At 42.3% G+C, this 26835-nt stretch overlaps 4 protein-coding genes and 1 long non-coding RNA gene across 5 annotated transcripts; 1 reads left to right on the forward strand and 4 right to left on the reverse strand.

Moving 5' to 3' along the window:
- Window positions 1-6308: 6308 nt before the first annotated feature.
- Window positions 6309-12894, reverse strand: LOC124302805 (aminopeptidase N-like). The gene is made up of 15 exons (XM_046759358.1): window positions 12851-12894; window positions 12301-12772; window positions 12085-12240; window positions 11680-11988; window positions 11405-11585; window positions 11198-11333; window positions 10969-11050; window positions 10722-10896; window positions 9772-9961; window positions 9231-9508; window positions 8835-8971; window positions 8469-8642; window positions 8156-8296; window positions 7834-7915; window positions 6309-7743 (listed from the first exon to the last, which is right to left on the reverse strand). The coding sequence occupies exons 1-15, from the start codon at window positions 12861-12863 to the stop codon at window positions 7585-7587; spliced, it is 2685 nt and encodes an 894-aa protein (XP_046615314.1). The 5' UTR covers window positions 12864-12894; the 3' UTR covers window positions 6309-7584.
- Window positions 12886-16171, reverse strand: LOC124302032 (uncharacterized). The gene is made up of 4 exons (XM_046757777.1): window positions 15836-16171; window positions 13345-13544; window positions 12932-13229; window positions 12886-12896 (listed from the first exon to the last, which is right to left on the reverse strand). The coding sequence occupies exons 1-4, from the start codon at window positions 15903-15905 to the stop codon at window positions 12886-12888; spliced, it is 579 nt and encodes a 192-aa protein (XP_046613733.1). The 5' UTR covers window positions 15906-16171.
- Window positions 16172-16323: 152 nt separating this feature from the next.
- LOC124302804 (aminopeptidase N) lies at window positions 16324-26833 on the forward strand. The gene is made up of 15 exons (XM_046759357.1): window positions 16324-16472; window positions 21632-21730; window positions 21831-22087; window positions 22178-22387; window positions 22493-22648; window positions 22760-23089; window positions 23158-23308; window positions 23409-23535; window positions 23883-23973; window positions 24431-24614; window positions 24947-25154; window positions 25261-25538; window positions 25629-25828; window positions 25912-26088; window positions 26166-26833. Exons 2-15 carry the CDS (start codon window positions 21653-21655, stop codon window positions 26611-26613), a joined length of 2895 nt encoding a protein of 964 aa, XP_046615313.1. The 5' UTR covers window positions 16324-16472; window positions 21632-21652; the 3' UTR covers window positions 26614-26833.
- On the reverse strand, window positions 16338-20778 carry LOC124302803 (uncharacterized). Its single transcript, XM_046759356.1, has one exon. The coding sequence runs from the start codon at window positions 20570-20572 to the stop codon at window positions 17075-17077; it is 3498 nt and encodes a 1165-aa protein (XP_046615312.1). The 5' UTR covers window positions 20573-20778; the 3' UTR covers window positions 16338-17074.
- LOC124302817 (uncharacterized) lies at window positions 20788-21350 on the reverse strand. The gene is made up of 3 exons (XR_006907787.1): window positions 21321-21350; window positions 20966-21027; window positions 20788-20833 (listed from the first exon to the last, which is right to left on the reverse strand). It is a non-coding gene; the product is annotated as an uncharacterized LOC124302817 (long non-coding RNA).
- Window positions 26834-26835: the final 2 nt, after the last annotated feature.

Genomic DNA, 26835 nt, shown 5'->3' on the forward strand with positions numbered 1-26835 from the left:
AATGAAAAGTTACGGCCAGAAAACAAGAACCTGAGTTTTCAACATTTTTCAGCAGCTGGTTTTTCCTTCGTAACTACTCTCCTGGTGATCCCACGTCCTTTTCGCTGCGTTTTCTGAGTTCCTGAGTGTCCAATTAGTCAGGTGTGGGTCATTTCAATCGAATCTGAGACCAAAAGTTTTTTGCCCAAAAAAAAAGTAAGGCTAACCCCTTTGCATTTTTGGCGAAATATTTCGCGATTTTGAAAAGCGCTGGAATAAATTCTATCTGGCACTATTCCGACGTAATTTTGCCGGAGAAAACGATTAAGCGCAGTTCCAATACGCTGCGAGTAACGAGTGGAAAGTTACGGCCAGAAAACGAGAACCTGAGTTTTCGACATTTTTCAGCAGGTGCTTTTTCCTTCGTAACTTCTCTCCTGTCGATCCCACGCTCATTTCGCTGCGTTTTTTGAGTTCCTGTGTGTCCAATTAGTCAGGTAAGGGTCAATTAAATCGAATCTGAGACCAAAAGTTTTTTGCCCAGAAAAAAAGTAAGGCTAACCCCTTTGCATTTTTGGCGAAAATTTTCGCGATTTTGAAAAGTGCTGGAATAAATTCTATCTGGCACTATTTCGACGTAATTTTGCCGTAAAAAACGATTAAGCGCAGTCACAATGCGCTGCGAGCAACGAATGAAAAGTTACGGCCAGAAAACGAGAACCTGAGTTTTCGACATTTTTCAGCAGCTGGTTTTTCCTTCGTAACTTCTCTCCTGTTGATCCCACGTCCTTTTCGCTGCGTTTTCTGAGTTCCTGTGTGTCCAATTAGTCAGGTAAGGGTCATTTAAATCGAATCTGAGACCAAAAGTTTTTTGCCCGAAAAAAAAGGAAGGCTAACCCCTTTGCATTTTTGGCGAAAATTTTCGCGATTTTTAAAAGTGCTGGAATAAATTAGTTGAAGCACTATTCCGACGTAACTTTGCGAGAGAAATTGATTGGGCGCAGTCCCAATACGCTGCGAGCAACGAATGAAAAGTTACGGCCAGAAAACGAGAACCTGAGTTTTCGACATTTTTCAGCAGCTGGTTTTTCCTACGTAACTTCTCTCCTGGTGATCCCACGTCCTTTTCGCTGCGTTTTCTGAGTTCCTGGGTGTCCAATTAGTCAGGTAAGGGTCATTTAAATCGAATCTGAGACCAAAAGTTTTTTGCCCAAAAAAAAAGTAAGGCTAACCCCTTAGCATTTTTGGCGAAAATTTTCGCGATTTTGAAAAGTGCTGGAATAAATTCTATCTGGCACTATTCCGACGTAATTTTGCCGGAGAGAACGATTGAGCGCAGTTCCAATACGCTGCGAGCAACGAGTGAAAAGTTGCGGCCAGAAAACGAGAACCTGAGTTTTCGACATTTTTCAGCAGCTGGTTTTTCCTTCGTAACTTCTCTCCTGGTGATCCCACGTCCTTTTCGCTGCGTTTTCAGAGTCCTTGTGTGTCCAATTAGTCAGGTAAGGGTCATTTAAATCGAATCTGAGACCAAAAGTTTTTTGCCCAAAAAAAAAGTAAGGCTAACCCCTTAGCATTTTTGGCAAAAATTTTCGCGATTTTGAAAAGTGCTGGAATATATTCTATCTGGCACTATTCCGACGTAATGTTGCCGGAGAAAACGATTAAGCGCAGTCCCAATACGCTGCGAGCAACGAATGAAAAGTTACGGCCAGAAAACGAGAACCTGAGTTTTCGACATTTTTCAGCAGCTGGTTTTTCCTTCGTAACTTCTCTCCCGGTGATCCCACGTCCTTTTCGCTGCGTTTTCTGAGTTCCTGGGTGTCCAATTAGTCAGGTAAGGTTCATTTAAATCAAATCTGAGACCAAAAGTTTTTTGCCCAAAAAAAAAGTAAGGCTAACCCCTTTGCATTTTTGGCGAAATATTTCGCGATTTTAAAAAGTGCCGGAATAAATCCTATCTGGCACTATTCCGACGTAATTTTGCCGGAGAAAACGATTAAGCGCAGTCCCTATATGCTGCGAGTAACAAGTGAAAAGTTACGGCCAGAAAACGAGAACCTGAGTTTTCGACATTTTTCAGCTGGTGCTTTTTCCTTCGTAACTTCTCTCCTGTCGATCCCACGCTCATTTCGCTGCGTTTTCTGAGTTCCTGAGTGTCCAATTAGTCAGGTAAGGGTCATTTAAATCGAATCTGAGACCAAAAGTTTTTTGCCCGAAAAAAAAGTAAGGCTAACCCCTTCGCATTTTTGGCGAAAATTTTCGCGATTTTTAAAAGTGCTGGAATAAATTAGTTAGAGCACTATTCCGACGTAACTTTGCGAGAGAAATCGATTGGGCGCAGTCCGAATACGCTGCGAGCAACAAATGAAAAGTTACGGCCAGAAAACGAGAACCTGAGTTTTCGACATTTTTCAGCAGCTGGTTTTTCCTTCGTAACTTCTCTCCTGGTGATCCCACGTCCTTTTCGCCGCGTTTTCTGAGTTCCTGGGTGTCCAATTAGTCAGGTAAGGGTCATTCAAATGGAATCTGAGACCAAAAGTTTTTTGCCCAAAAAAAAAGTAAGGCTAACCCCTTTGCATTTTTGGCGAAAATTTTCGCGATTTTGAAAAGTGCTGGAATAAATTCTATCTGGCAATATTCCGACGTAATTTTGCCGGAGAAAACGATTAAGCGCAGTCCCAATACGCTGCGAGCAACGAGTGAAAAGTTACGGCCAGAAAACGAGAACCTGAGTTTTCGACATTTTTCAGCAGCTGGTTTTTCGTTCGTAACTTCTCTCCTGGTGATCCCACGTCCTTTTCGCTGCGTTTTCAGAGTCCTTGTGTGTCCAATTAGTCAGGTAAGGGTCATTTAAATCGAATCTGAGACCAAAAGTTTTTTGCCCAAAAAAAAAGTAAGGCTAACCCCTTAGCATTTTTGGCAAAAATTTTCGCGATTTTGAAAAGTGCTGGAATATATTCTATCTGGCACTATTCCGACGTAATGTTGCCGGAGAAAACGATTAAGCGCAGTCCCAATACGCTGCGAGCAACGAGTGAAAAGTTACGGCCAGAAAACGAGAACCTGAGTTTTCGACATTTTTCAGCAGGTGCTTTTTCCTTCGTAATTTCTCTTCCGTTGATCCCACGTCCTTTTCGCCGCGTTTTCTGAGTTCCTGGGTGTCCAATCAGTCAGGTAAAGGTCATTTAAATCGAATCTGAGACCAAAAGTTTTTTGCCCAAAAAAAAAGTAAGGCTAACCCCTTTGCATTTTTGGCGAAAATTTTTGTGATTTTGAAAAGTGCTGGAATAAATTAGTTGGAGCACTATTCCGACGCAACTTTGCGAGAGAAATTGATTGGGCGCAGTCCCAATACGCTGCGAGCAACGAATGAAAAGTTACGGCCAGAAAACGAGAACCTGAGTTTTCGACATTTTTCAGCAGCTGGTTTTTCCTTCGTAACTTCTCTCCCGGTGATCCCACGTCCTTTTCGCTGCGTTTTCTGAGTTCCTGGGTGTCCAATTAGTCAGGTAAGGGTCATTTAAATCGAATCTGAGACCAAAAGTTTTTTGCCCAAAAAAAAAGCAAGGCTAACCCCTTTGCATTTTTGGCGAAATATTTCGCGATTTTGAAAAGTGCTGGAATGAATTAGTTGAAGCACTACTCCGACGTAACTTTGCGAGAGAAATTGATTGGGCGCAGTCCCAATACGCTGCGAGCAACGAATGAAAAGTTACGGCCAGAAAACGAGAACCTGAGTTTTCGACATTTTTCAGCAGCTGGTTTTTCCTTCGTAACTTCTCTCCCGGTGATCCCACGTCCTTTTCGCTGCGTTTTCTGAATTCCTGGGTGTCCAATTAGTCAGGTAAGGGTCATTTAAATCGAATCTGAGACCAAAAGTTTTTTGCCCAAAAAAAAAGTAAGGCTAACCCCTTTGCATTTTTGGCGAAATATTTCGCGATTTTGAAAAGTGCTGGAATATATTCTATCTGGCACTATTCCGACGTAATGTTGCCGGAGAAAACGATTAAGCGCAGTCCCAATACGCTGCGAGCAACGAATGAAAAGTTACGGCCAGAAAACGAGAACCTGAGTTTTCGACATTTTTCAGCAGCTGGTTTTTCCTTCGTAACTTCTCTCCCGGTGATCCCACGTCCTTTTCGCTGCGTTTTCTGAGTTCCTGGGTGTCCAATTAGTCAGGTAAGGTTCATTTAAATCAAATCTGAGACCAAAAGTTTTTTGCCCAAAAAAAATGTAAGGCTAACCCCTTTGCATTTTTGGCGAAATATTTCGCGATTTTAAAAAGTGCTGGAATAAATCCTATCTGGCACTATTCCGACGTAATTTTGCCGGAGAAAACGATTAAGCGTAGTCCCAATATGCTGCGAGTAACGAGTGAAAAGTTACGGCCAGAAAACGAGAACCTGAGTTTTCGACATTTTTCAGCTGGTGCTTTTTCCTTCGTAACTTCTCTCCTGTCGATCCCACGCTCATTTCGCTGCGTTTTCTGAGTTCCTGAGTGTCCAATTAGTCAGGTAAGGGTCATTTAAATCGAATCTGAGACCAAAAGTTTTTTGCCCGAAAAAAAAGTAAGGCTAACCCCTTTGCATTTTTGGCGAAAATTTTCGCGATTTTTAAAAGTGCTGGAATAAATTAGTTAGAGCACTATTCCGACGTAACTTTGCGAGAGAAATCGATTGGGCGCAGTCCGAATACGCTGCGAGCAACAAATGAAAAGTTACGGCCAGAAAACGAGAACCTGAGTTTTCGACATTTTTCAGCAGCTGGTTTTTCCTTCGTAACTTCTCTCCTGGTGATCCCACGTCCTTTTCGCCGCGTTTTCTGAGTTCCTGGGTGTCCAATTAGTCAGGTAAGGGTCATTCAAATGGAATCTGAGACCAAAAGTTTTTTGCCCAAAAAAAAAGTAAGGCTAACCCCTTTGCATTCTTGGCGAAAATTTTCGCGATTTTGAAAAGTGCTGGAATAAATTCTATCTGGCAATATTCCGACGTAATTTTGCCGGAGAAAACGATTAAGCGCAGTCCCAATACGCTGCGAGCAACGAGTGAAAAGTTACGGCCAGAAAACGAGAACCTGAGTTTTCGACATTTTTCAGCAGCTGGTTTTTCGTTCGTAACTTCTCTCCTGGTGATCCCACGTCCTTTTCGCTGCGTTTTCTGAGTTCCTGGGTGTCCAATTAGTCAGGTAAGGGTCATTTAAATCGAATCTGAGACCAAAAGTTTTCTGCCCGAAAAAAAAGTAAGGCTAACCCCTTTGCATTTTTGGCGAAAATTTTCGCGATTTCAAAAAGAGCCGGAATAAATTATTTCTGGCACTATTCCGACGTGAATTTGCGAGAGAATTCGATTGGGCGCAGTCCAGATACGCTACGATTTTGTCATCGGTAGCTACAGCAGTAAAACCCGGTAATTTTCTCAGTAGTCCCCTAGGAGCTGACTCTAAGCCATATTTTATAACTTCTCTATATCTGTAAAAATCTTCACTTGATAAATTAAAAAACAACAGGGTCAACTTTCCCAACAACAAATCAAACGTTTCGGCTAAATTATAGTAAATCCCCGACGTATATTCCCAATTATAGTCGCGAAGAAGAGTCACACATTAGTAGCATTAGGTCCTTTTATTGACGATGCACTCATTATTGTACAAGTGTCTGAGTGTCAGTGTGTAGTAATGTCACAATTTCAGATCAGAAGTAAATTTAAAGACAACGAAGACTGCAAAAACATGATGAAACATCGCATAAGAAATCTTATACTCAGACGTGAAAATCAGTGTGCAGTATTCATTGTTGGAATCAGAATATGCCTAGTACCGTATCGTATAGTCATCATCATAACATATAGTTCAATTTTTGGCCCGCGTAATTGTACAACAAGACTCCGCATGCAGGACACGATGTATGATGTATCACATTGTGTCTTCTCTTCATTTCCTCATCTGTATTCAATATATAAAGAATCAATTTTCGTCCTTTTTTTTCGTATTTTTCCAACTGCTGGTCGGTTGGGGTTTCAGATCTCTTTTGCGCCCTCTGATGGTTCAATTATTCCAGAAAGCATCATGCAAATCGTTTTTGAGACGAAAGTCTTTTTACCGACAAACTAACTCTTTCGGATTTTTTGTTAAATCTTTGACAATTTAAAAAAATTCTGAAATCTATTTTGCGATGCACTTCATCGTGATGGAATTTTTCCACGAAAGGATTAGATCGTGTGCACTCCGAATAGATATAATTCACAATTAAAATATATATATCCTGCAGCAGTAACCACTTCAGGTATTCTTTTATTTTCACCGACGTGGAATGATTCTTACCACGAATATCAATCGAACCAATTTTATTCTTAAGATAATTGATTACATTTCAGATTTGTTTTCGAAATATATTACGCATAATGAATTTGACGACGATAGTTTATTCCGTTGAACTTACGTCATTCGCACAATTATCGAATCTTAAGTAGTAATTTAACACACAGAGTAAGATTATCAACAGATTATTGGTTTTTCATCTTACACGTAATATGCTTTCCGAACATTGCATAGAATATCACATCGATTACCACGGAATTACATATTGAAATGTACACAATAATTTATACTCTATTTATTATAAAGTTCGTGTTTTTTTTTCCAAACTCTCTCGACTCATTATTCTTAGTAATAAAGGCATTCGCCTTCACATATTTTCGTAAATATGTTGCTATTGCATTATTATGTGTTGTCTTCAATCTTAAGAATTGCGATAAAAGTGAAAATGCATAAAAGACAAATGGTTTGACAGAAAGAAATATTATTCTGTTCAAAAAAATGTACGGACTTATTTTACCCAATACTTCTAAAACCTACTGAAAGTTTCGTTTCGAAAGAAGCGATGTTCTTTTTCCTTTTTAATTAATCTAAAATTATGATCAGAAACGAACGGTAATACCGAAACTCGTTTCATTTTTTTTCAAAAGTGGCAGCTAGTCTAGAAATGCCAAATCCGTTCCAATAATTATACATTGAAGGTAAGAAATGTTCGTTATGAATTTTTTCGAATCGAAATTTTTTTTGAATCGAATCACTCCGCCCCTCATCGGTTGTCGCGTTGTAAAATTCAAGCATTTCGACAGAAACAAGAAACAAGTTTATCATGTCCAATCGTCAGATATCCATTTCTATGACGACGATAAAGTATCAAAAGCCATTATCCTAAGATTTATATTATTGTAAATACACGTACCGAGATCGTAATAATAATGAAGATCAAACAAGATTTCACTCAACATCAAGCCAACTTTTCCATACATACAAAATTTCACGATATACCTAATTTTTGAAGATAAATTTTCGATAATGACGCAGCCAATAAAAGGAAATCCATCCGAATTTGAACGATATAATTTTCTGTAACCAAATCGACATTTCTTCGTTATTTCAAAATCCAAGAACTTCACTATCCACGCAACTTCCCTGCGCTGCACTTCCTTAACGAGTGTTGAAAATTACGCGAGTAAACACGTTGTCAGTTAATATTTAATTGCAAGTATGTGTTTTACTGCATATTGCAATTAACTCATCAACTTGTTCTTTGAGCTTCTTCAGATTCTGTGATCACTATATCGTTGGTCTGATATAATCGTCCAGCCACCGTTGAACCGCGATCAGATTCTCCTTGAGCCATAAATTCCTTGACCTAGCTTCGGCCTCAGCAACTCCTATAGTGTGTCCCAAGAACTTCAAACTGTCAAAGTGTTTCTCTTTGAGAATCTGAAACTGCAAACATGCAATACATCGGTATATTATTTATATGATTATTTTATTCTAACCTGTGTTTCGTTTTTCAGAATGAAATGTCTTACTTACGTCTTTGATATCTTGTTCATCCATAATACCGCTAGCAGATGCTTCGACGAACGCTTTCAGGATTGGATACGATTTTGAAAACCTGTAAAGAATGTTGTTGGTAAATTCTCTGTCCAAAAAATTGATCACACAGAATTTCAACACAGCATCGAGTTTCTTTTTTTTTACCATTTTATTGCGTAGTTTAAAATAACAAGACAAAAATCTTCCAAACTTGTACAAAATAATCACACACTTAGTAAATAAAATCCATTAAGAATTGAGGTTTGAACCTGTCATAATAATTTATGTATTCATGTTTATGAAAAATAAAAAAACAAACCTTTGGAAAATCTCATTCCAGTATCTTCGGAGAAATTTGAATGCCGATCGAGAAGCCATTGGATTTTGACGAAAGCTGCGAAGTAATTCCAGAGTTTCGTGTTCGTCGATTCTCCCTTCGGTCATTATGTCGCTCAAAAGTCTTGTATGGAAAAACAGTGAAAATCGATTCGATTATGGTTTTCTAGTTCATTTGATATTTGATACAACACGCTTTTGTCTCACCCTAATAATCAATCACAATTTTTGTATAAGTTTACGCGCAAAAAGGCGTCACGATTATTTTCATCACATTGAGTTAATCGCATACTCACAGTTGAAGGATCCATTCCACCTGAAAGCACGGCAAAGCTGATAAGAGTTTCAATTTTGTTTCTCTATTCGAAGCGACAGAGATTTTCGAGAGTAGAAAATCCCATTCCAGCTTTCCGCCGAATCTCGCCAGGGTACATTGGTGAGTTTTTTCGAGGTAATTAGGCACGTTGGAACTACGAATTGTGGGAATTGAAGAAAATTAAATTCAAGAATATGTCGTGACAAACATAGAGAGAATTTCGCTAATGTTTTTCATCATTTTCGTTTCCCCATCTATTAGAATATACCCATGCCAATTCCCTCGTAGGTTTAAACTCCGTAAAATCTTAAAGTGAGAAAATCTATCCGAGAATACATAGTCTTACAGTTTTTTCATATAGCTCTGACACTCTGGATTATCGACTAGACATGCCCATTTGATAGCAATCAATTTGAGCTGCGTTTCAGCGCTGGATGCTGTTACGTTTTTGAAGAGAGGTGATACGAATTTCACCATGAACTTCTGAAAGCAAAAGAATACCACTTTCTATAACCCGGCTGGTGTGCAAACCTTACTACGTATAAGTCACTATCAGCTTCGATCAGTATATTTTCCATAACTGCAAACTCATGCTCTTTAATAATTACCTGTTATTAATTAAACGTTAAGCAATCACTCCACGTATAAGAATACGATACGCATACGATGTGCTAATTTCTACGGCAATACACCAATCGGACACTTAAATTTAACAAACGAAACATTAAAACAGATCGATTACCTGAAAGCTCGGATATGCAGCAGTATTCTGTAAAAGGTAGTTGAGCTTTTCCATATTCTGAAAAGCGACCGTCCATGGTGAGTGGTGGTTCTCCCGCTTGTGAAGGAACTGAATTAAGTTTAAAGCTGCAGGATACGCCAAGCGGCCGGCCCAAGCCAAGCTAAGAGCATCGTCGACTAACGAAGTTCTCGTTGTTACCGGAAATTTATCGAATTTCGAGTCGAGGGCCGACGCCAACAGGCTCCAATTATCCAAGTCGTAATTAACCCGATAGTAGCCTTTGAACAGTATACAATTCACGAAGTAATGTACACTTAGTTGCCGAAGATGATGAGCTTTGTTGTAATTATCCAAACCAAATTTAGAATACAAATTATGCACATTGTAACTTTCTACTCTGAGTTCCACCAACTTCATCGAGGTGATCAAGACGAAAGTAGCCGGAGTCCAAAAAATTTATCGGCTCATTGTAATCAGCGTAACAAGCAACTCTTGGGTCGAATATGGTGTTAATTTTTTTGACACTGATGAATCGACTCACCGGTTTGATTAATGTTCAGTAAAAGCCACTTTTTTTCACCGTGATTCCCGAGCCCGATCAAAGTTGCCTCTTCCTGGCTCATCCACGTTCTTGACGGCGACGACCAGTTCTCTCCATCGACGATGTAAGTAACAGGAACGTGCCACAACTTGCGATTTGTTATTGTTTCGTTATCGAAAGCAAATTGCTCCTGGAATGAATAATGACCGTGTGTCATTTTGATTGGTAGTTTGAAAGAAAATAATCCAGGGTAACGCATGATTCTTCGGCTGACAGTGAATTGAACATAGAGTTCTTTTTCAATCAACCGATGAGTCAATGTTAATTTAACAGAGGATCCAACGATAACTAGGCCTTCCCTTAGTCTGCAACGAACAATCGCCACGTCTCAAGTAATTGTAACTACTGTTCGAGTCTGATGAGTTAATTAGTGTAACATATTACGTCCGGCGCCACATCTCCTTCTTGGTACTCCTTGAACCGTCCGTTGTTTTCGTGAACTGTTGCCCCGTCGCGTCGCCATCATTTCTGCTATTATTCAATTTACCTATATGCGTTGAAGTTGATGCTTCATCTTCCACAACGTAAATTCTCGGAAATGTATACTCTGCATGCCGGTTTCTGATTATTCTGATTGACCATTTCCTGCCAAAGAAATGGTCTGCAGAATTCAAAGAAACTAAGGAAGTTTGGCATCCATTTCGAATATTGATACAATTATTTCAACGATGCACTCGATTATCAGTAGTCAAGCTGTCGTACAATACTTCCATTTTAAAAAGTATAGTAAATTCCTCTGAGTGTAGATAGGCGACAGCAGTTTTATCCATTATATGCCACCGTGTGTAGTTATCTCTTGGATACTTATTGTTATATGAATGAGTATTTTCTTACGGTCAGTATATCGTACCTACCCGTGAGTTTGATAATTGAATTTAACAGTAACTCACTTGCCGCACGGTTGCAGAAGCACTTTCGTAATTCCTGGTGACAGTGACGACCGGGAAACCGCCCTGATCAATCCAGGACGCAAAAACCTGGGCTAAGGATACGCCGTCCGGAAGCCATTGAGCTTCTTTCGACATAGAGGCAAGGAAATCGGAGACATCGGCATTCGCGTTCGCCCTGTGGAAACGATAATGGAAATCCAGTACAGCAAAACATTGATTGTTACACGCTAGTGAAACGGGTACCCACCACCTAGTCAGGAACGTTTTGTAGCCGTTCCTAAATCCCGAGTCAGATATCACGTAATTCAACATGCGAATCAGACATGCACCTATAACGAGTAACAATTAATGCATGTAAAAAACCTGTGTATATTACAACAAGAAACATCGAATTTCATCGACAATTCAGACGATATACCGGATTCAGAGGATCACTTATTAATTTCTGTCCCTCGTATGTTTAAATAGTCACTCACCCTTTTCGTAAATGTTTTTCAAAGCTGTAAACTTGAGCTTGGACTTCATAGGCCTCGACACGTCGTAGGCATCAGCCTCAAACGCGCTGTGCTGAAGGATGCCGATTGAATTGAAGGAATCGAGGCTCGGATCTGTCTAAAAAATCGATTAAACAGCTGTTATAAACAATATTCCGGTCTGTTAATTTCCGTTATATCGCTACTTGCCTTATCAGCCAGTAAGTATTGTAAGTAGAATAATGAGCCCTCGAGGAACCAAGCTTCCATTCGAGTCTGGGTGCTGACCAACCCTCCAAGCCATTGTTCGCCGATCAATCTAATCAGGTTCTGAACCTCGAACTCCTTCGCAATTGCAGAAGATTCTCGGTCCAATGACAGCATCGATTCCCTGTCACGAGATAACGTGAATATAATACATACCGTTGAAAAGGATTAATTGTACTATGCGTCGATACTAATATTAAACTTGAGATGATGTTGACCTGATGAAAATTAGTCCGGGGCTGCTTGTGCCGTCACCATCAAGTCCAGGTAGAGCAGCAATGTCCAATTTAGGTAGTGGATACGGGACTGAGAAGAAATGCCTCAGGCTTTGCACGACTCTCCCCATCGTCTCGAAGACGAAAAGAGTCTGACGAACTTCTCTGCTTCGGATCCACAAAGTTAGAGGTATTTCTAAGTTCTGAAGAGTCGGTTCCACTATCGGTTGCAAATCGGTGATAGCGAATGCCAGGCTATGCGAAGAGAGTGAAGGTGTCGTTTGAAAATGGTCCATCGCTAACTCGTTGGAACTAAAACGAATGCGCAGGTCCCAGTTATTACACTGCTGTGAAAATTCTAACCCCGCAATTTCGGGTATCGATCAACGTAGCTTTGTCGCTACTCACATGGCGCTTGATGATATCAGAGGCATATTGGCCAGAGTGTGAAAAGTCGTAGGCCTCGCTATTGACAGGGAAAATCTAGCCTTGTCTACCGGGTCTTCGAATCCAGGAAAGAGCGTACCAGTGTCAAACGGTTTCAATTTGGTCGCCAGTATCCATCTGGAAAAGTTGAATAAAATTCATGGAGAGTGATCATCGAGCGATCGAGTTTTGACTCACCTCTTCTGGTTCTCAAGGTCGTAAGTGTTATTGAAAACAGCCTGGCCGTCGACCTTGGCTTCGTACGTTATTTCAACGGAATAGATCCCTCTTAGGATAGGGGAATTCGGATAAATTACGTAGAAACCATCGACGGCGTCCATCTCGTCATTAGCGATTCGAATCTCGGTGCTCCTCTTCGGAGAAGAGAGTGAGGGAGGCTCGGGCGTCGAGCTCGAAACAATCGGACGAGACGTGATCAAGGGTGGTGAAATTTTTTGAATGACTACGGGCAGTTCTGAACTTGGAGCCGGTAATTTAGCCTTGTCTTTTTCAAAATAAGCGTCGTTGCTTGTGGTGATTACCTCTGGAGGTGTAATCGAGGTAGGGGTTGAAGTTTCATTGGTGGCAACTTTATCACTGGATGATTCGGTCGTAACAATACTGGATAGATTCACTGAAGTCCGAGAGGAAGTGTTGTCCAAGCCTGATTCTGATAATGATGAAGAGAGCATTCGCGTCATTAGGAAATGAAAAAGCACGAAATAAACCTGTGGAAATTTAGTCTTACCTTCCGGCGTCATTCTAGAATCGTGGGGCGTAGGTTCAGACGTGCTCTTTGTCTCAGGATTTGTCACTTTCTCGTCGTTACCGTCCCGCCTTCTCCTGGAGTGAGCATGTTCCGATAACAGATCATCCGCTGAGAACAGTCTCGTTTTGATTACCGTGACCTCCTTGGCGTTCAAAACTATTTTTGACAAGGGCCGACTTCCGTTATAAGCGAACTCCACGATTAGATGACCGTTCAACTTGGTCACTCCTGTTTCCGTAACTGGGATCAGTTCCACTTTGTAAAGTGTTGGAGAGATCAAAGGCGAAACGGAGAACCTGGCTGAGGGTCTGATTCCCTCAACGTCATCCTCTTCAGCTAAGGTAAGAGCCGTCAAAGTCTGCACAATGCCACAAAAATCACCTTTTAGTTATGCTGCTTTCTCCCGAATATCCTCCAAGTCAGTTCACCTCCTGGACGCAAGACGCTAAGTCAAAACCATCGACATAACTCACTGGTTTGTTCGCCCATGGATTCAAGTAGGCTCCTATCAACCCTGCAGTGATGACACCAATGATGAACATCAGGATTATTACGGCAGTCTTCTTATAGGACAAGAAACAGCCACCGTTTCGTTTATACTCCGTGTCACTGAGCCCGAGATCGCTCGTTGTGAACTCTGATCTGCTACCTGCGATCTGGGCCATGTTATCAGCTAAAGCAATAACGGGGAAGAAGACAGCGATTAGTCTGTATTCAAGTTATAAGGGTTAGAAAATTTTTCAGGGCTCTTTTCTTTTCGCGTATTCCCAAACTGAAAGTAAAAACCATTCGTACAAGTATCATGTAGATTCTTAAATAGATTATAGTAGTCCGGTATCGTGTCCAATGACATCATCATTTCGTCGTAATTAGCTCGAATGGTTAAGTCACGCTATCTAAGCATTTCGATTCGAAACATCCGACTGAAAGCCACACGACGAATCTTTCGCAGCGTGATATGGCGATCGGACTAAGCGCGTACTAAGTAATTGCATTGTTTATGTTACTGATCCACTTCCGGTTCACCGCCAAGATCTCGATTGAATCCAAGACTTATCCGCAGGCATGCGATTTGCGACGATTTACACGATACAATTCAACAAATTAAACACGCTGAGAAGACCTTGTAGGTCACAGTTGCGGCTTATAATTTCATCTAGATCACGCAACGCCTGTATTTTCGGTTTAACTGCTCTAGTCAGGTTATATACTGAAACTGATCGAAGCGGAGTTGAAGTTAGAATTTAAATTGTCCAACATCATTATGAGGTACGCAGCTTGCGCACGAGATGAAATGGAATTACCCGCGTACGCAAGCACTCACGCACGCAGGTTGCACCCGTCGTAAATTGCACCTCGAGCCTCACTTAGTCCAGCAAGCGATAACAGCAAAAGGTGACGGACAAGTATAAGGTGGGTGAGTACAACGAATAGCGAGTGTGTGGTATAACACATCCGATAAGAAACGTCGCATACTACGAAACAATTACGACGCCATTCTCCTCCGTTCTAGTCAATGCAGCAGCACGGAGAACCGACATAGATATGGGTATACACTGCAGAATTGATCAAAGTGCGGATTCTTCACAAATGCTTTCAAGACTGCCATACATTATGGCAGACGTCAAGAGCTTTAATCGAATAGTTCGTAATAACGTGAATTTTAATTTAAAATGAGTTTATTCACTTCTGAACGTCTCAAAGAACTTGTCTAGGTGGAAGAAAATAGAGGGACGTAAATCATTTCGAAATCAAAAATGGTTAGATTAGTTTGATCGAATGATCTGCTAAACCACAGGCTTTGGTGCGGTAGAAGAAGAAGAAACGGCAGATGAACCGCAAAGTTCTTCTACCGTCGAAAAATTTCAACTTACAATTTCGCCTTGCCCAAGGCTCCCAGGAGCTGATGGACCCTCGGCGCATTGAAAAATCACTGTGATTGCGGATTAGTTAACCGGAAACACGCGTACTTTTTAAAAGTAAGCTGAATCGCGTTAATTTTTGATTTGAAAGAAAAGTACAAAGCTGGTAGAGAGATCGAGCACAATTATAGAGTTGCCGATATCCCGACTTCCACGGTTTTACCTATCGAAGACGAGGTGCGGACCGTAAGCCAGAAGTTGACGCGTTAATTCCCCCACCTATGGATCGGCACCGTACCTGCATATGCGCCAATCCATTCCACCATTGTTCTACAAACGGATCTCCCACCTCGCATGCAAAATGTACTTCAATCTGTTATAATACCGATGTAGTAATATATGGCTGTAATCTATCTCACCAAGTGTACCCGGTAATGCACCCGTGAATCTTCTCTTTTTAGGCGATTTGTATACTCAGCCCCTAAGTGACATAATGTCGGCATGATTCTGGTTATAGTTAGGGTTTCGTTCCAATTTTTAGAGGAGCAGATCTGACGGATGGGTAATTCGGACTTTCAAATAATGTTTTCGTCTTTTCCTATCCCAGAAATATTGGAATCGATATTACAGCATTTCTACAATCAGGCAATGCAAGAATCAAGACTCGTATGCACTCGCAGCAGTATCATACATTTATATAAACACAATACCTGGTCAGTCACGTGATATTGGACGGTACTCCATTGTTCCGATCAATTATTCTACCGTGCTCATTGTCTGGAACGGTAAGATGTAACAAACGAAGAAATTATTGCAGAGACCGCGTACAGGCGTATGACAGAGAAAGATGAAGATTTTATTGTTGTGCGAACATAAATTACAATCGGAGTCGTAAAATAAACAGCAGTTATTGAATCCAGGTATACTTACAAGGAATACACGTAAAACATGCGACACTTTGATATAATGGAATACGCTTTGATGTTCGACCTCGTGCAATGTATAACAATAAACGGTTCAAAACCTATCGTCCGAATCGGTCAATTGAATTAGCCTCTGTGCGAAACTTAATTTGCAATAATTAACCAGCGGCGAGACTTACGGCTAACGTAAACAGCTTTATCGTATGCCGAGGCAGTGGTGAACTGGGACACATACGTTATTAAACCCATACGCGTAGGGTAAAGTCAGGTTCCCTAGATTCAATAATCTGTTGACATCCTCGACAATAAACGAGAATGTATCCGCTCGTTTGTGCGGCCGGTTTGCAGGACATAATTGGGAAAACTCGTGACATGCACCATGCGTGAATCGTCGAAGGATTAGATCGCACACTAGGCCACGTCCCATTCGTCCTATTGACAACGCAGCATCATGATCACCCGATTCTCCTATTGCCCATTCACAATCCGCTCCGTACTGTTCAGCCCGGCTTATGTCTGCCTCACTTACCTACGATTAGGCACTTTTGTTACGTCGAACGATGAATTGGATAATGGGCCGGTGGGTGTCCATTACTATACGTTCCCTTAAGTGGGTAAACGCAATTTCGTGCTTCGACTTCAGAAGAGGGGGTCACGTGGTCCCTATTTTTTTCATCTCAATCTACCGGACCGACATGGCCCGAAGTTTCTTCCTAGATTCCACACTCGCAGTCTCTGGGGAACAGTTGTTCACCACGAGTGTTTTTCGTCAGGGCAGTTCGAGTTTAATTATCCTCCACCCGCTGCTGGCTCAAGGTAATTAGACACGGTTACTCTTCCGAGGGAAGCCTTTTTCACTTTTCTGGGATAAGCGATCATTGTAGATGAATAATCGATCAATTTCACTAATTAAAATTAAGTGTAATCTATCTAGTTAAGGAAAGTTGATCCGAGTACCATGAAACTATTCGTGTTCCGGGTTGTGATAAAAATATCTTGGAAATGTCTCACTCGTGCATATTTATAGTCATCGGTATTTCGAATTAACGTCATGTGATGTAAGTAGGTTTAATCTCCCACCCACGTTCGTTGTGTGTTATAATAAAATACCTGGAGGATGAGTCACAGTAGGCAAATATTCGCTTGTGTTATTAGTACTTGAATGTGTAATGAGAGAGTACGATTGCAGAGTTTGGGAAAAGATTAATCATTTTATTCATTGCATACTAAAACGATTCAGTACAATTTCTTTCGAAATATTTTGCTTCCACCCCAAACAAATACGGACTACAATGCCACAAGAGAAATTGTAATTTTTTATAAGTTTTCGGATCAGACTAAAGCTGAGCTCTTCCATAATCATACAGATTGAAACTCGAATTTCTTTATAAAATCATGAAATGGAGATGGGTTTGGATTTAATAACGTTGACTGTACTCACTGATTGCGCTACTAGGTGAAGAGTTTGGGCTGATTGTACCAGACGCTTTTCCAGTCAGTTTAATAAGCGAATACCATAGTTGTCTCGTGTCCGGATCGCAAATAATAAAAAACGTGAACAAAACGAAACCTTGTAAAGTAGCGGTGATGCAAAATAGGTAACTGAATAGTAAACCACCCCCGATTTTCGCAAACAGACCGAATACCCAGGTGATTCCCAGTAGAAAGAACAGCATGATTCCAAGTCTAAGTTGCGCGATGACCAGGGTCTTATCGGCATGGAAGTTGGGTCTTTTATTCTGAGCCCCTAGGATGCTGTGAATTACACGAACGAACAGAAACGCGTTCAGAGAAATAACGATAATCACCGGTCCGAGGAGGCCAACGTACTGTGCCATTCCTGATACGTAGCAATAAGTCACCTTGGAATCGGTTCCCGGCATGTAGGCGTAAGGATCGATCCCAGCAACGATGGAAACTATTATCATAGGAACTCCCCAGGCGAATGCGGCTGCCTTGAGTAAAAATCTTGGTGGTCGCGTAGCGCCGAGAACCGTGACGTATCTCTTGAATTGGAGCCAGGCGGTCACCAGCATCCACGAAAATTCGGCAAGCACGGTGTAGTGAAGAAGTGCGCCAGTGACGATGCAGGGAATCGGGTAATTCACGGAATCCACGATCGGCAATATGCCGATCACAAACTTCTCCAGTCCCAAAGCCAAGGCCAGTTGGATCAGGACTTTGCTGCCGGGCTTCTTTCGCCAAGTCTTAAAGACAGTTGCTGTTATCAGGATGCCGCATACACCGACCATGGACAGGACGCAGCCAATCACCGTTATCACCTCGAGGGCCTGCCCGTGCTGGATGGAAACTGGGTCCCCAACTTCCTCTGGACCCGGAAAGTGGCCCAAAACTAGCTGCGCAAAGTGCGTCAAGTGAGAACAAAGACAGACGTTCAACTCACCGGAAAGATCTCGTGTTCTTCCGGAGTTCTGGCACCCATCTTCAGACCAAGCGCTGAAAGAAGCTACGGTAGAAATACTGACATAATCGAAGTCCCAGAAAGCGCATGTCTTCGTTTGTTGCGAGGCTCCCTTCAACGGTTTGAATAGAAGCGGTATCGGAAACGGAAGATTCGCGCCGTAGCCGGGCACCGACATGCTGATCACTCGACTGCTAACCTCGTTGGGATTTTGAGCTCTCAAACCACTGTCGAATACTGTGTCATCGTAGAAAAGAGTAGTCACAACCCTCAGAGGATCGTTTACGGTAGAATTTTCCATACTCGAGTTGAAATTCGTGTAGTTTGGCTTCATTAGAAGGTCGAGCAGATTCCTTGGTAGCCAGGTCGCCACCTCAACGTCACCCAGTTCAGCGACGTTTTCTATACTATGGTCAGGACCCAGAGGCACGAGGTTGAATTCAAAAAAAGAGCTGGACACCACGGTGGAATTCGTGGAGTTTTTGATCAGTGCCAGGCCAGTGACGTTCGTGACATTAGGGTCTGATATGTAGATGATCAGATTCGACTTAACGATGCTGATCAATCCGTCATCTTCAGCTAGATATTCCGTGCTGATCGTCGTTGAGGCGAAGTCTAGCAGCCTTCCAAGAGAGTCCAGGAGTATATTAGTGGAATTCAGAATCACGGACTGTCTGAGCACAGTTTTATCTGTTCTCATCACCTTGTCCAGTATAATCGAGATGCGGGATATGTCTTCCAGCGTGACTTCCGTTGAAACGTGAGTCGCCGCCTCGTGTTCGATTATTTTTGAGAGGAAAAAAATATCGGCGGTCGAGAACTGCTCGACATTCTCAACTAGCCTCAAAACTTCATCCCCTGATTCACGGTCGTATGCCTGAACGTTCCTGCTGATTTCGTAAAACCTCCTCGTTAACGGTGAAATGTCACTCGCGCATTCGCCGGATGGCTCGGACCATGCGCCCCCTTGCATGTAGCTTCCCTCGCAAACTCGGTGCACTGGAAGTCCCTTCGAGTCCAAGCAAATTTCTTCTGAGACAGCGGTAACCCCGACATGTGTATAAGGCCACACCAAGTGACTCTCACCTTTGCCAGTGACCGACCTCAGGCAACCGTCGCAGTTGCGTAAATAAATGAACTTGTACGTTCGCGGGTTCATGGCAGCTAGTAGCTGAAACAATCGCTTCGACCTCATAAACGCGTTCGCGCTAACCTCTGCAGCAAAATTTTCATTGTCAAAGTATTTCGTGGTTACGTGACATAAAACACTTACGTTACCGTCCGGGGTAATTTTGAGGATTCGCATCAACCTAATATCCTCTACCAACTGTTCAGACGTCGTCTCCTCGATGTCGGTAACAAGTTTTTTATACATATCGTAGAACGTCGGGTCGCATTTTTCGATGCTGTCACAAGCACCGATGACCTCAAGCCCCAGCGCGAACGTGTTCCCCTTTAGATCGTCGTAAGCAATCACAGGTTTCGTGGACAATATTTCTCCACCGACCGTGTGAGCCTCACAAATGTAAGAGCCAGGGCCTCTATCACTGATTTTCAGTCGATAAACCGTCTTGTGGATATCTACGTTGAGGTCAACGCGATCCTCGAAGTCGATGCCTGGCTCAATGTCTTTAGACGTCCATCGCTGATCCGAGATCCTCTTCAGTTTAACGTTCCGAATCAAGTCTCCATTCGCGTCGGTAAAACATCGAATTCCGGGATCGGACGATGACAATTTCCACAGAGCTTCTTCGCCATGAACACTAAGGCGAAGCTGTTTATCGTTTTGGTAAAACTTCAAACTAATGCTGGGAGCAGGATGAATCGGTGTGTCAATTTGGCAGAATATGCAACGTAGTTTAACGCTGGTATTCAAATTTCTGGATTCACCGTTCACAGCCATTGCTACGGTGTTGCTGGTGTATCTGCCGTCACCTCCTATCCAGCAAAACTCCGTCTCCTTCAAATCCCGCTTCCTCGCCACTCCAGAAAATAGTTGTTCGATAAACGGATTGTCTATTTGCGCGGTCGTGCAGCTGTTCATAGCCCCTCGCCAGTCGATTCTCTCCTCGCTCTTCATCAGATTGAAGCACCGCTCATCCCCCGGAATTGGCGAGGCAATGTACTTCGGGGGACAGGCACCTTGCACGAAATAATCCTTCTCCACGATACACAGGTAGGGATGAGTGGCGGTGCAACTCTCAGACCTCACGTTGAAACCATTCGATAAATCGAGCACCAGACACCCTTTGCTTCTATCTCCATAAGTCACCTTAAATGCCTCCGACATGTGGAAACGCGAACTCCAGAGTGGACCCGGGACGATCCAAAGCAGAGGACCAAAATTGTTCAATCTTTTAACGGGAAGCCACGTGGTGTGCAACCCGCGTTTTTTGAGGTGTTGAAAAATTGCGATCAACAAGTCGGTTTCCACGTCGTCGAAGATCTTGGGGGAAAACCTACAGGTGTTGGCCCACATTTCCCTGGAAACCATTATGCAAACGTGATCTTCCTTGCCACTGACTACTGTATATCCTGGAGGGCAGTAAAGTTTCGATTTTCTCGGGGAAACGTAAGAGCAGTTTGGCGCCACCCGGGGAAGCCATGTGTCTGAGCACTCTCTCTTAATGAGACGATAATCTTCCGAAAGACACAATGGATCGGAGTAAACCGACGTGTGGGAAAACGTCTTCGGCCAACTAACTCGGCCAACATTTCCTTGGATGCTGTCGACTGTGGATAGTTCCTCAGGGCACTAAATAGTAGAAAGATACATGTACATATTATAGTTAATGGGCGGTTGGAGTAATCGAAGCGTTATTAACTGTTGGGTCTTTTATAATCAGAATGGCAATGGATCATTTACCATTAAATTGATCGGGCTCACCTGATTATGCGTTAATAAAACGCCATCGACTCGCCACGTCAAGAAGCCGACGACCAGAAATTCTGTGAACAAGATAAACAACTTGAAACGGGGTCCACGAGTTTATAGTGACTTTAGAAAGTTGCAAAGCGTAATTTCTCGAATTTTTTGGATACAACTTGACGTGCTTGCTTGCATATCATTTTCTGTGCTGTATGTTTAATCATGATTGTAACCACAGATACGAAAGTAACTGTTCAAGAGATAACACAAGCTGAAGGGCTGTCCGTACCACCGGGGAAAGTTAAAATGTTAATAAAGTTTGAAGCGAGGCAATCACTACCAGTTTATAAAGTAATAAAAGTTCCACTTATACCTCTTAACATTCCTAACAGGTTTGAAGCTGTCGGGCGACTGATGCGAACTGACTTTCGGATGGGCGCTTCCTGCGTCTTATCTAATGAGCATCTTCGTTATAAGCTATTTGCAAATAATTATTGTGTATCTTACACGGAGAGCAATGGTCTATTCGATACGCACTGGTTGTCATAAACGGGTGTTAAAAATTCGTTGACAACACGTTGTACTTTGATATAGCTATACCTGTATCACGAAATTGCATAATCTACTTCCTACAGCAGTAGAAAGATCAAAAACAAATGGTAAATGTCTTATGTTGCGTTTCAGAAAAATTAACGACAACCTACCATGGGGCGAACCACCGTTTTTTTGACGGTACTAGCTGCCGTCTTATTTTTGGGATCCGTCGCAGCTTACCCAAAACAGGTACCGGATAATTGTTCGAATTTAAACACCCACAATAATACATTGAACTTCCTGTAAACATGATTCAATTGGTATTTCATTTCAACTTTTGATTTATCAGAGTGCTAGACAGAAGCGTAGCGTCGATCTCAATGAAGTCTATTCGATGATCGGCTCGTATCGACTCCCAAAAGAAATTCATCCGACCAGTTATCGCCTCGAGCTACAACCTTTCATTAAGGAAGGCAAGTTCAAGGGCCGTGTAAAGATCCACATCGTCCCAACCGACAAGACTGATAGAATCACATTAAATGTTCATCCGGACCTACAAATTTCTCACTCGGATGTCAGGGTCACTCAACTGGATTCTTCTCCAACGTTGGTAGCACGCATTTATAATCCACGAACGAAGTTGAAAGTCGTTTCGTAATTGAACATTCTTACGTGACGATACAAAACTTATTCTAGAAAGGAAGCACGGCCATCCGGGATGTTGACCGTCAATGTGGCCAGGACTGAACGCCACACAAAGAGACCGTGGTACATCATTCACCTGGAACAAATACTAGACGTACAGGATCTCTATGAGGTCGACATCACATTCTCGGGAAATATTACCACAAATGCTACTCAAGGATTCTTCAGGAATCAGTACAAGGATACCAGCGGCCAAGAGCAGTAAGTGGACAGATTAAACTAGAATTCAGGAAAGCGACCGTCCAAAAGTGTTGAGTATAACATTAAAAATATATAATATTTGATTGAATTACCGTTACTTTGCAGTTTCTTCGTTGCTACTTATCTACGACCAAATCATGCACAAAGGATGTTTCCGTGCTTTGACGAACCAGCTTACAAAGCCACCTTTAATCTCAGTGTAACTCGGCCAAGAAATTACACGGCTCGCTCCAATACCCCGGTAGAAAAGACCGAAGATGTGTAAGTATTCGATAGGAATAAATCCAGCTTGGTAATAATGAATATTCATTTAATATCTGGCAGCTCCGTTCAAAACTCACAATTACTGATTCTATTTCATTTCATTCTAAGGTCGGGAGAACCGGACATTGTGTGGGATCACTTCGCACAGACGCCTCAAATATCATCGCATCAACTGGCACTCGTTATTTCTGATTTTGAAAGTATAAGCCCGACAACAAAGGTAAATGAAATGAACGGAAAGAGCCTAGACATCAGGATCTGGAGTCGGAAGGAGTATTTGGAGACCCTGAAAGCGGTCCCAGACAAAGTTGTCAAGATCATCAATTACCTACAAGACTTCTTTAACTCTTCAATCCTGGTTCCCAAGCTGGACATTATGGCTATTCCAATGTATTCAGCGTCCCAGGCATCAGACAACTGGGGCCTCATATTCTTAAAGTGAGTTTTAATTTGATTGCGTCAATTTTAGATCAGGCACTTGATCGGTACCTCACACATTTCCGCAGGGAGAGTGAACTGAGCAGCACTGGAGTCTGGTCTACGGCATACCAAATAGCCTATCAATGGATTGGACAGTTTGCAACGCCGTTTTGGTGGAGTGATTCCCTAGTGAATGAAGCCCTCAATTCGTATTTGGCGTCAATGACTACGCTCGAGGTATATATTTGCATGTACTATTGCAATAATTCAGGCGTTACGACTATCAACATTTGTCCCCCTGAACACTAATGGAATATCAATTGCTATGCAATTTCAGATATACCCCGATGAACTGGAGGGAAAGTGGCCTACAACCGCTCTCTACTCTCTTTACTATGAGTTCGGTAAACGGTTCCCGTTCTCCAGAATCAATGGAATCAGACAAGACGCCACTGCTGCCAAAAGTATGCCGTATTTTTTTCTTCTTAAATTGAATTTGACACAAGGTTACTTGGTGGATTAAAACGAATGAAATTAAAGCATTGGCGTACATTAGGCGACCGTTGTATAAAACAATAGAGTAAATAGGCAATAGAAGCTATCAAGATTTAGCGTGCATGAAAATCTCGACGTGGGTTTGTGTTGGCTGTGTTATCTTAAATTTTATCGTTTGCGCTGACGACAAATAGTTACGTAGAGAGACTAACTATTCTTATGCCGCTGCATGCACACGTAATGCACAATACAATCCGCAAGCATTACAATCACACTGTTAGGCAGAGACTGAACCATTGTTTCTTCTTTATTGCAGCTGCGTTGGTATTCCGAATGTTCAACTACACTCTTGGAAACGACTTGATGCAACGAAGTCTTCGGAGATTTATCCACAATCAGTGGCGAGAGTAGTAATGCCTTCTCTACTTAGTCGGGAGTCAAATCGCCTTTGTTCTATTGGAATCACTAATTCAAAATTGGTATTCTGAGCGGGTGTAATAATTTGAATTCGTCTCCAACCATTAAATAACAGTGTGTGACCGTCCATATTTAAACACTAGTACTGGTCGCAGGCTGTCTTAAGAGTATGAGAAACATCAGCCAAGGTATTACTTAACTTGCATCTCACTTTTACCTTCAACGTTAATTGGTGTGTTGGTATGAGTAGCTTGAGCATTAAGTGCGGTGATAATTGTTTTTTCCACGCGTCGTCTTGGAGATAGAGCTTCGTATGGTATTGAGAGAATCCTTCATGAGGTATCTAGCGAATACAAATCAAACTTTGATCAATTGACTCCCGACTATAATCTTTCATCAAGGTTTACTAGACGATGATTAAATACATTGAGGTTTAATATGACACAGAAAGTCGAGGACCTTTTTCGCGGATGATATTTACACCTGCTTGAACGACGTGGCCAACGAGTCGCAAAAGCTGATTCCCGGTCTAACTTTGAACAACATTGCTGCCTCCTGGATCAACCGGGACAGATTGCCTCTCGTCACGGTCACTCGTGATTATGGATCAGGGAATATAACTTTCAGTCAGGTTTGTAATTAAAACCCTGCTCGCTACTCGCAGTTCCTGCCTTCGGATGATTATCGACGAATATTGGTTGTGCGTTGATGCCTTGACCCAACCAGGTATTACGCAATAGTAGTTACCAGGATAATGGAATTCAATTGGCGTCGTAAACTTAGAGTGGATTCGTTCTTTTCAAGGGATCGTTCAGCCACTCTAAAGATTACTACTGACCCTGACAATTATAAACAGTATGATTGATGTCCCTGTACATAAATTATGTTTGCCAATTGCACCTGCATTCATCGATTGCTCTTCTCTACGCCGTTCATCAGTTTGATTATTTGTTTGTGCGGTAGGAAGTTTACTTGAGAGACCGACCTCAAGAGCCTTCTGAGAAGAGTAAGTACACTTGGTACATACCCATCGTCATCGTCTCCCAAGCCCAACTTGACTTCAGTAAAACTGTACCAACGGTGTGGATGATGAAGGATGCGGACAGAAGCCTGACCATAAAAGACGTAGCGGCAAACGATAGTTTTGTTATTGTAAATCCAGAGGAAATAGGTAAGTGAGAACTTACCAAATGCAATTGAACTACATTCCTTAGTTTCACCTTCTGTTTCCGTGTTTCCGTCTCACCGATGTCTAAAGGGTGAACTCTGATTGTCAGGTATGTTCCCCGTCAACTACGATTCTCGCAACTGGGGAATGCTGGCCAAGTTCCTGCAGGGTCCAGAGAGAGAGAAAATTCCAGTTCTAACCCGTGCCAAACTGTTACACGACGCATGGAATATCGCATACGCCGGAGATCTGTGTTTCGAAATAGCTCTGAACATGACGCTGTTCCTGAAGGAAGAAAGAAGCCACGTGGTTTGGGAGCCGGTATTCCCGATGATCGATCACATCGGAAGGCGCATTGAAAACAGCTGCGTACATCTCAAGTTTGAGGTAATTTTTACAAGGACCAAGAGTTTGGATTGTTTTAGTTGACGAAATAACGACATCTTCGACTTATTCTTGAACCGTTTTTCTTTTTAGGCGTTTATTCGCTCGCTGCTAAAGCCTGTGTACGCGAGACTCGGAGAAATACCACGACCGGGAGAACCTCTGTGGAAAACGCAATTGAGAGGAGTGACGAAGAACTTCTTGTGCACGGCTGGATACGAACCTTGTATCAAGGAAGCGCGTGAGCAGTACAAGAAGTGGATGGCTAGTGAAGAACCGGACAAAGGAAACCCGTCAGTATCGTCATTACATGTAACATAATAATGATTCTCTTCGCAGGCTGATCATGAATTTAAGTTTACTTCTCTGTTTTTAGAGTGGCGCACGAATTCATCTGCCCAGTTTTCAAATGGGGAACCGACGACGAGTGGGACTTTGGATTAAAACGTGTGATAAACTTCCCGGTGAACTCACCGGAAAGAAACAAGAGCGAGCGTACCTATCTGCTTAAGACCTTGGCAGGGTGCCCGAAGGATGCATCAAAGATTAAAAAGTATGATTGCATAGCCGTATTACGAACATGTCACGCACATGCCCGGTTTTACACTTGCAATGTCTTTTCGTTTTCAGGCTGCTCGCGGAAACGATACTTGGAAAGAACTCTGACTTCACGGATGCGGACATACATCTGATATTCAGCATGCTAACGGGAAGCGCAACGGGATATACAACCTTGTTCAATTTCCTTTCTGAGAACTGGGACGAGATAAAGTTAAAATTCCAGGATAAAAAGCACCTTTGGGACGGAATCGTGAATTCCGCGACGTTGTCTTTCAACACGCAGGACGGCTACGACATGGTCTCAGAATTGTACGTCAGCCGTCAAGGGGAAGTTGAGACGACCGATGCTATTATCGAAAAAGCTTTGAAGAACATCAAGGAGGAGACGCAGTGGAGCGAGGAGAACCTGCCGGTTATAGAACGCTGGTTGACGGCGAACCTTTCCAAGGAAGATCTGGATGCCATAGCCGCTGCCAGCACCGCCACCACGACAATGGCCACGCCTCACGCAGGATAATTAGAAAAGTAACAAGAGTTATTATTTATGAGCCTTATGTTTCACGTACTGTATTCTCTCGCATAGCTCTTAAGTAGTCGGTAAAATGAATATCGTATTCTTTCTGTAATGGTAATTATCGGTATATTACAACGACGTATCCCACCCTGTGTACATTTATCGGGAAGAAGTTTTTCTTTGTAATTATTAATAAATAAAGGCAAAATACATTTTCAGCCAATA

Source organism: Neodiprion virginianus, chromosome 4 (genome assembly GCF_021901495.1).
Source record: "Neodiprion virginianus isolate iyNeoVirg1 chromosome 4, iyNeoVirg1.1, whole genome shotgun sequence".
Lineage (NCBI taxonomy): Eukaryota > Metazoa > Arthropoda > Insecta > Hymenoptera > Diprionidae > Neodiprion > Neodiprion virginianus.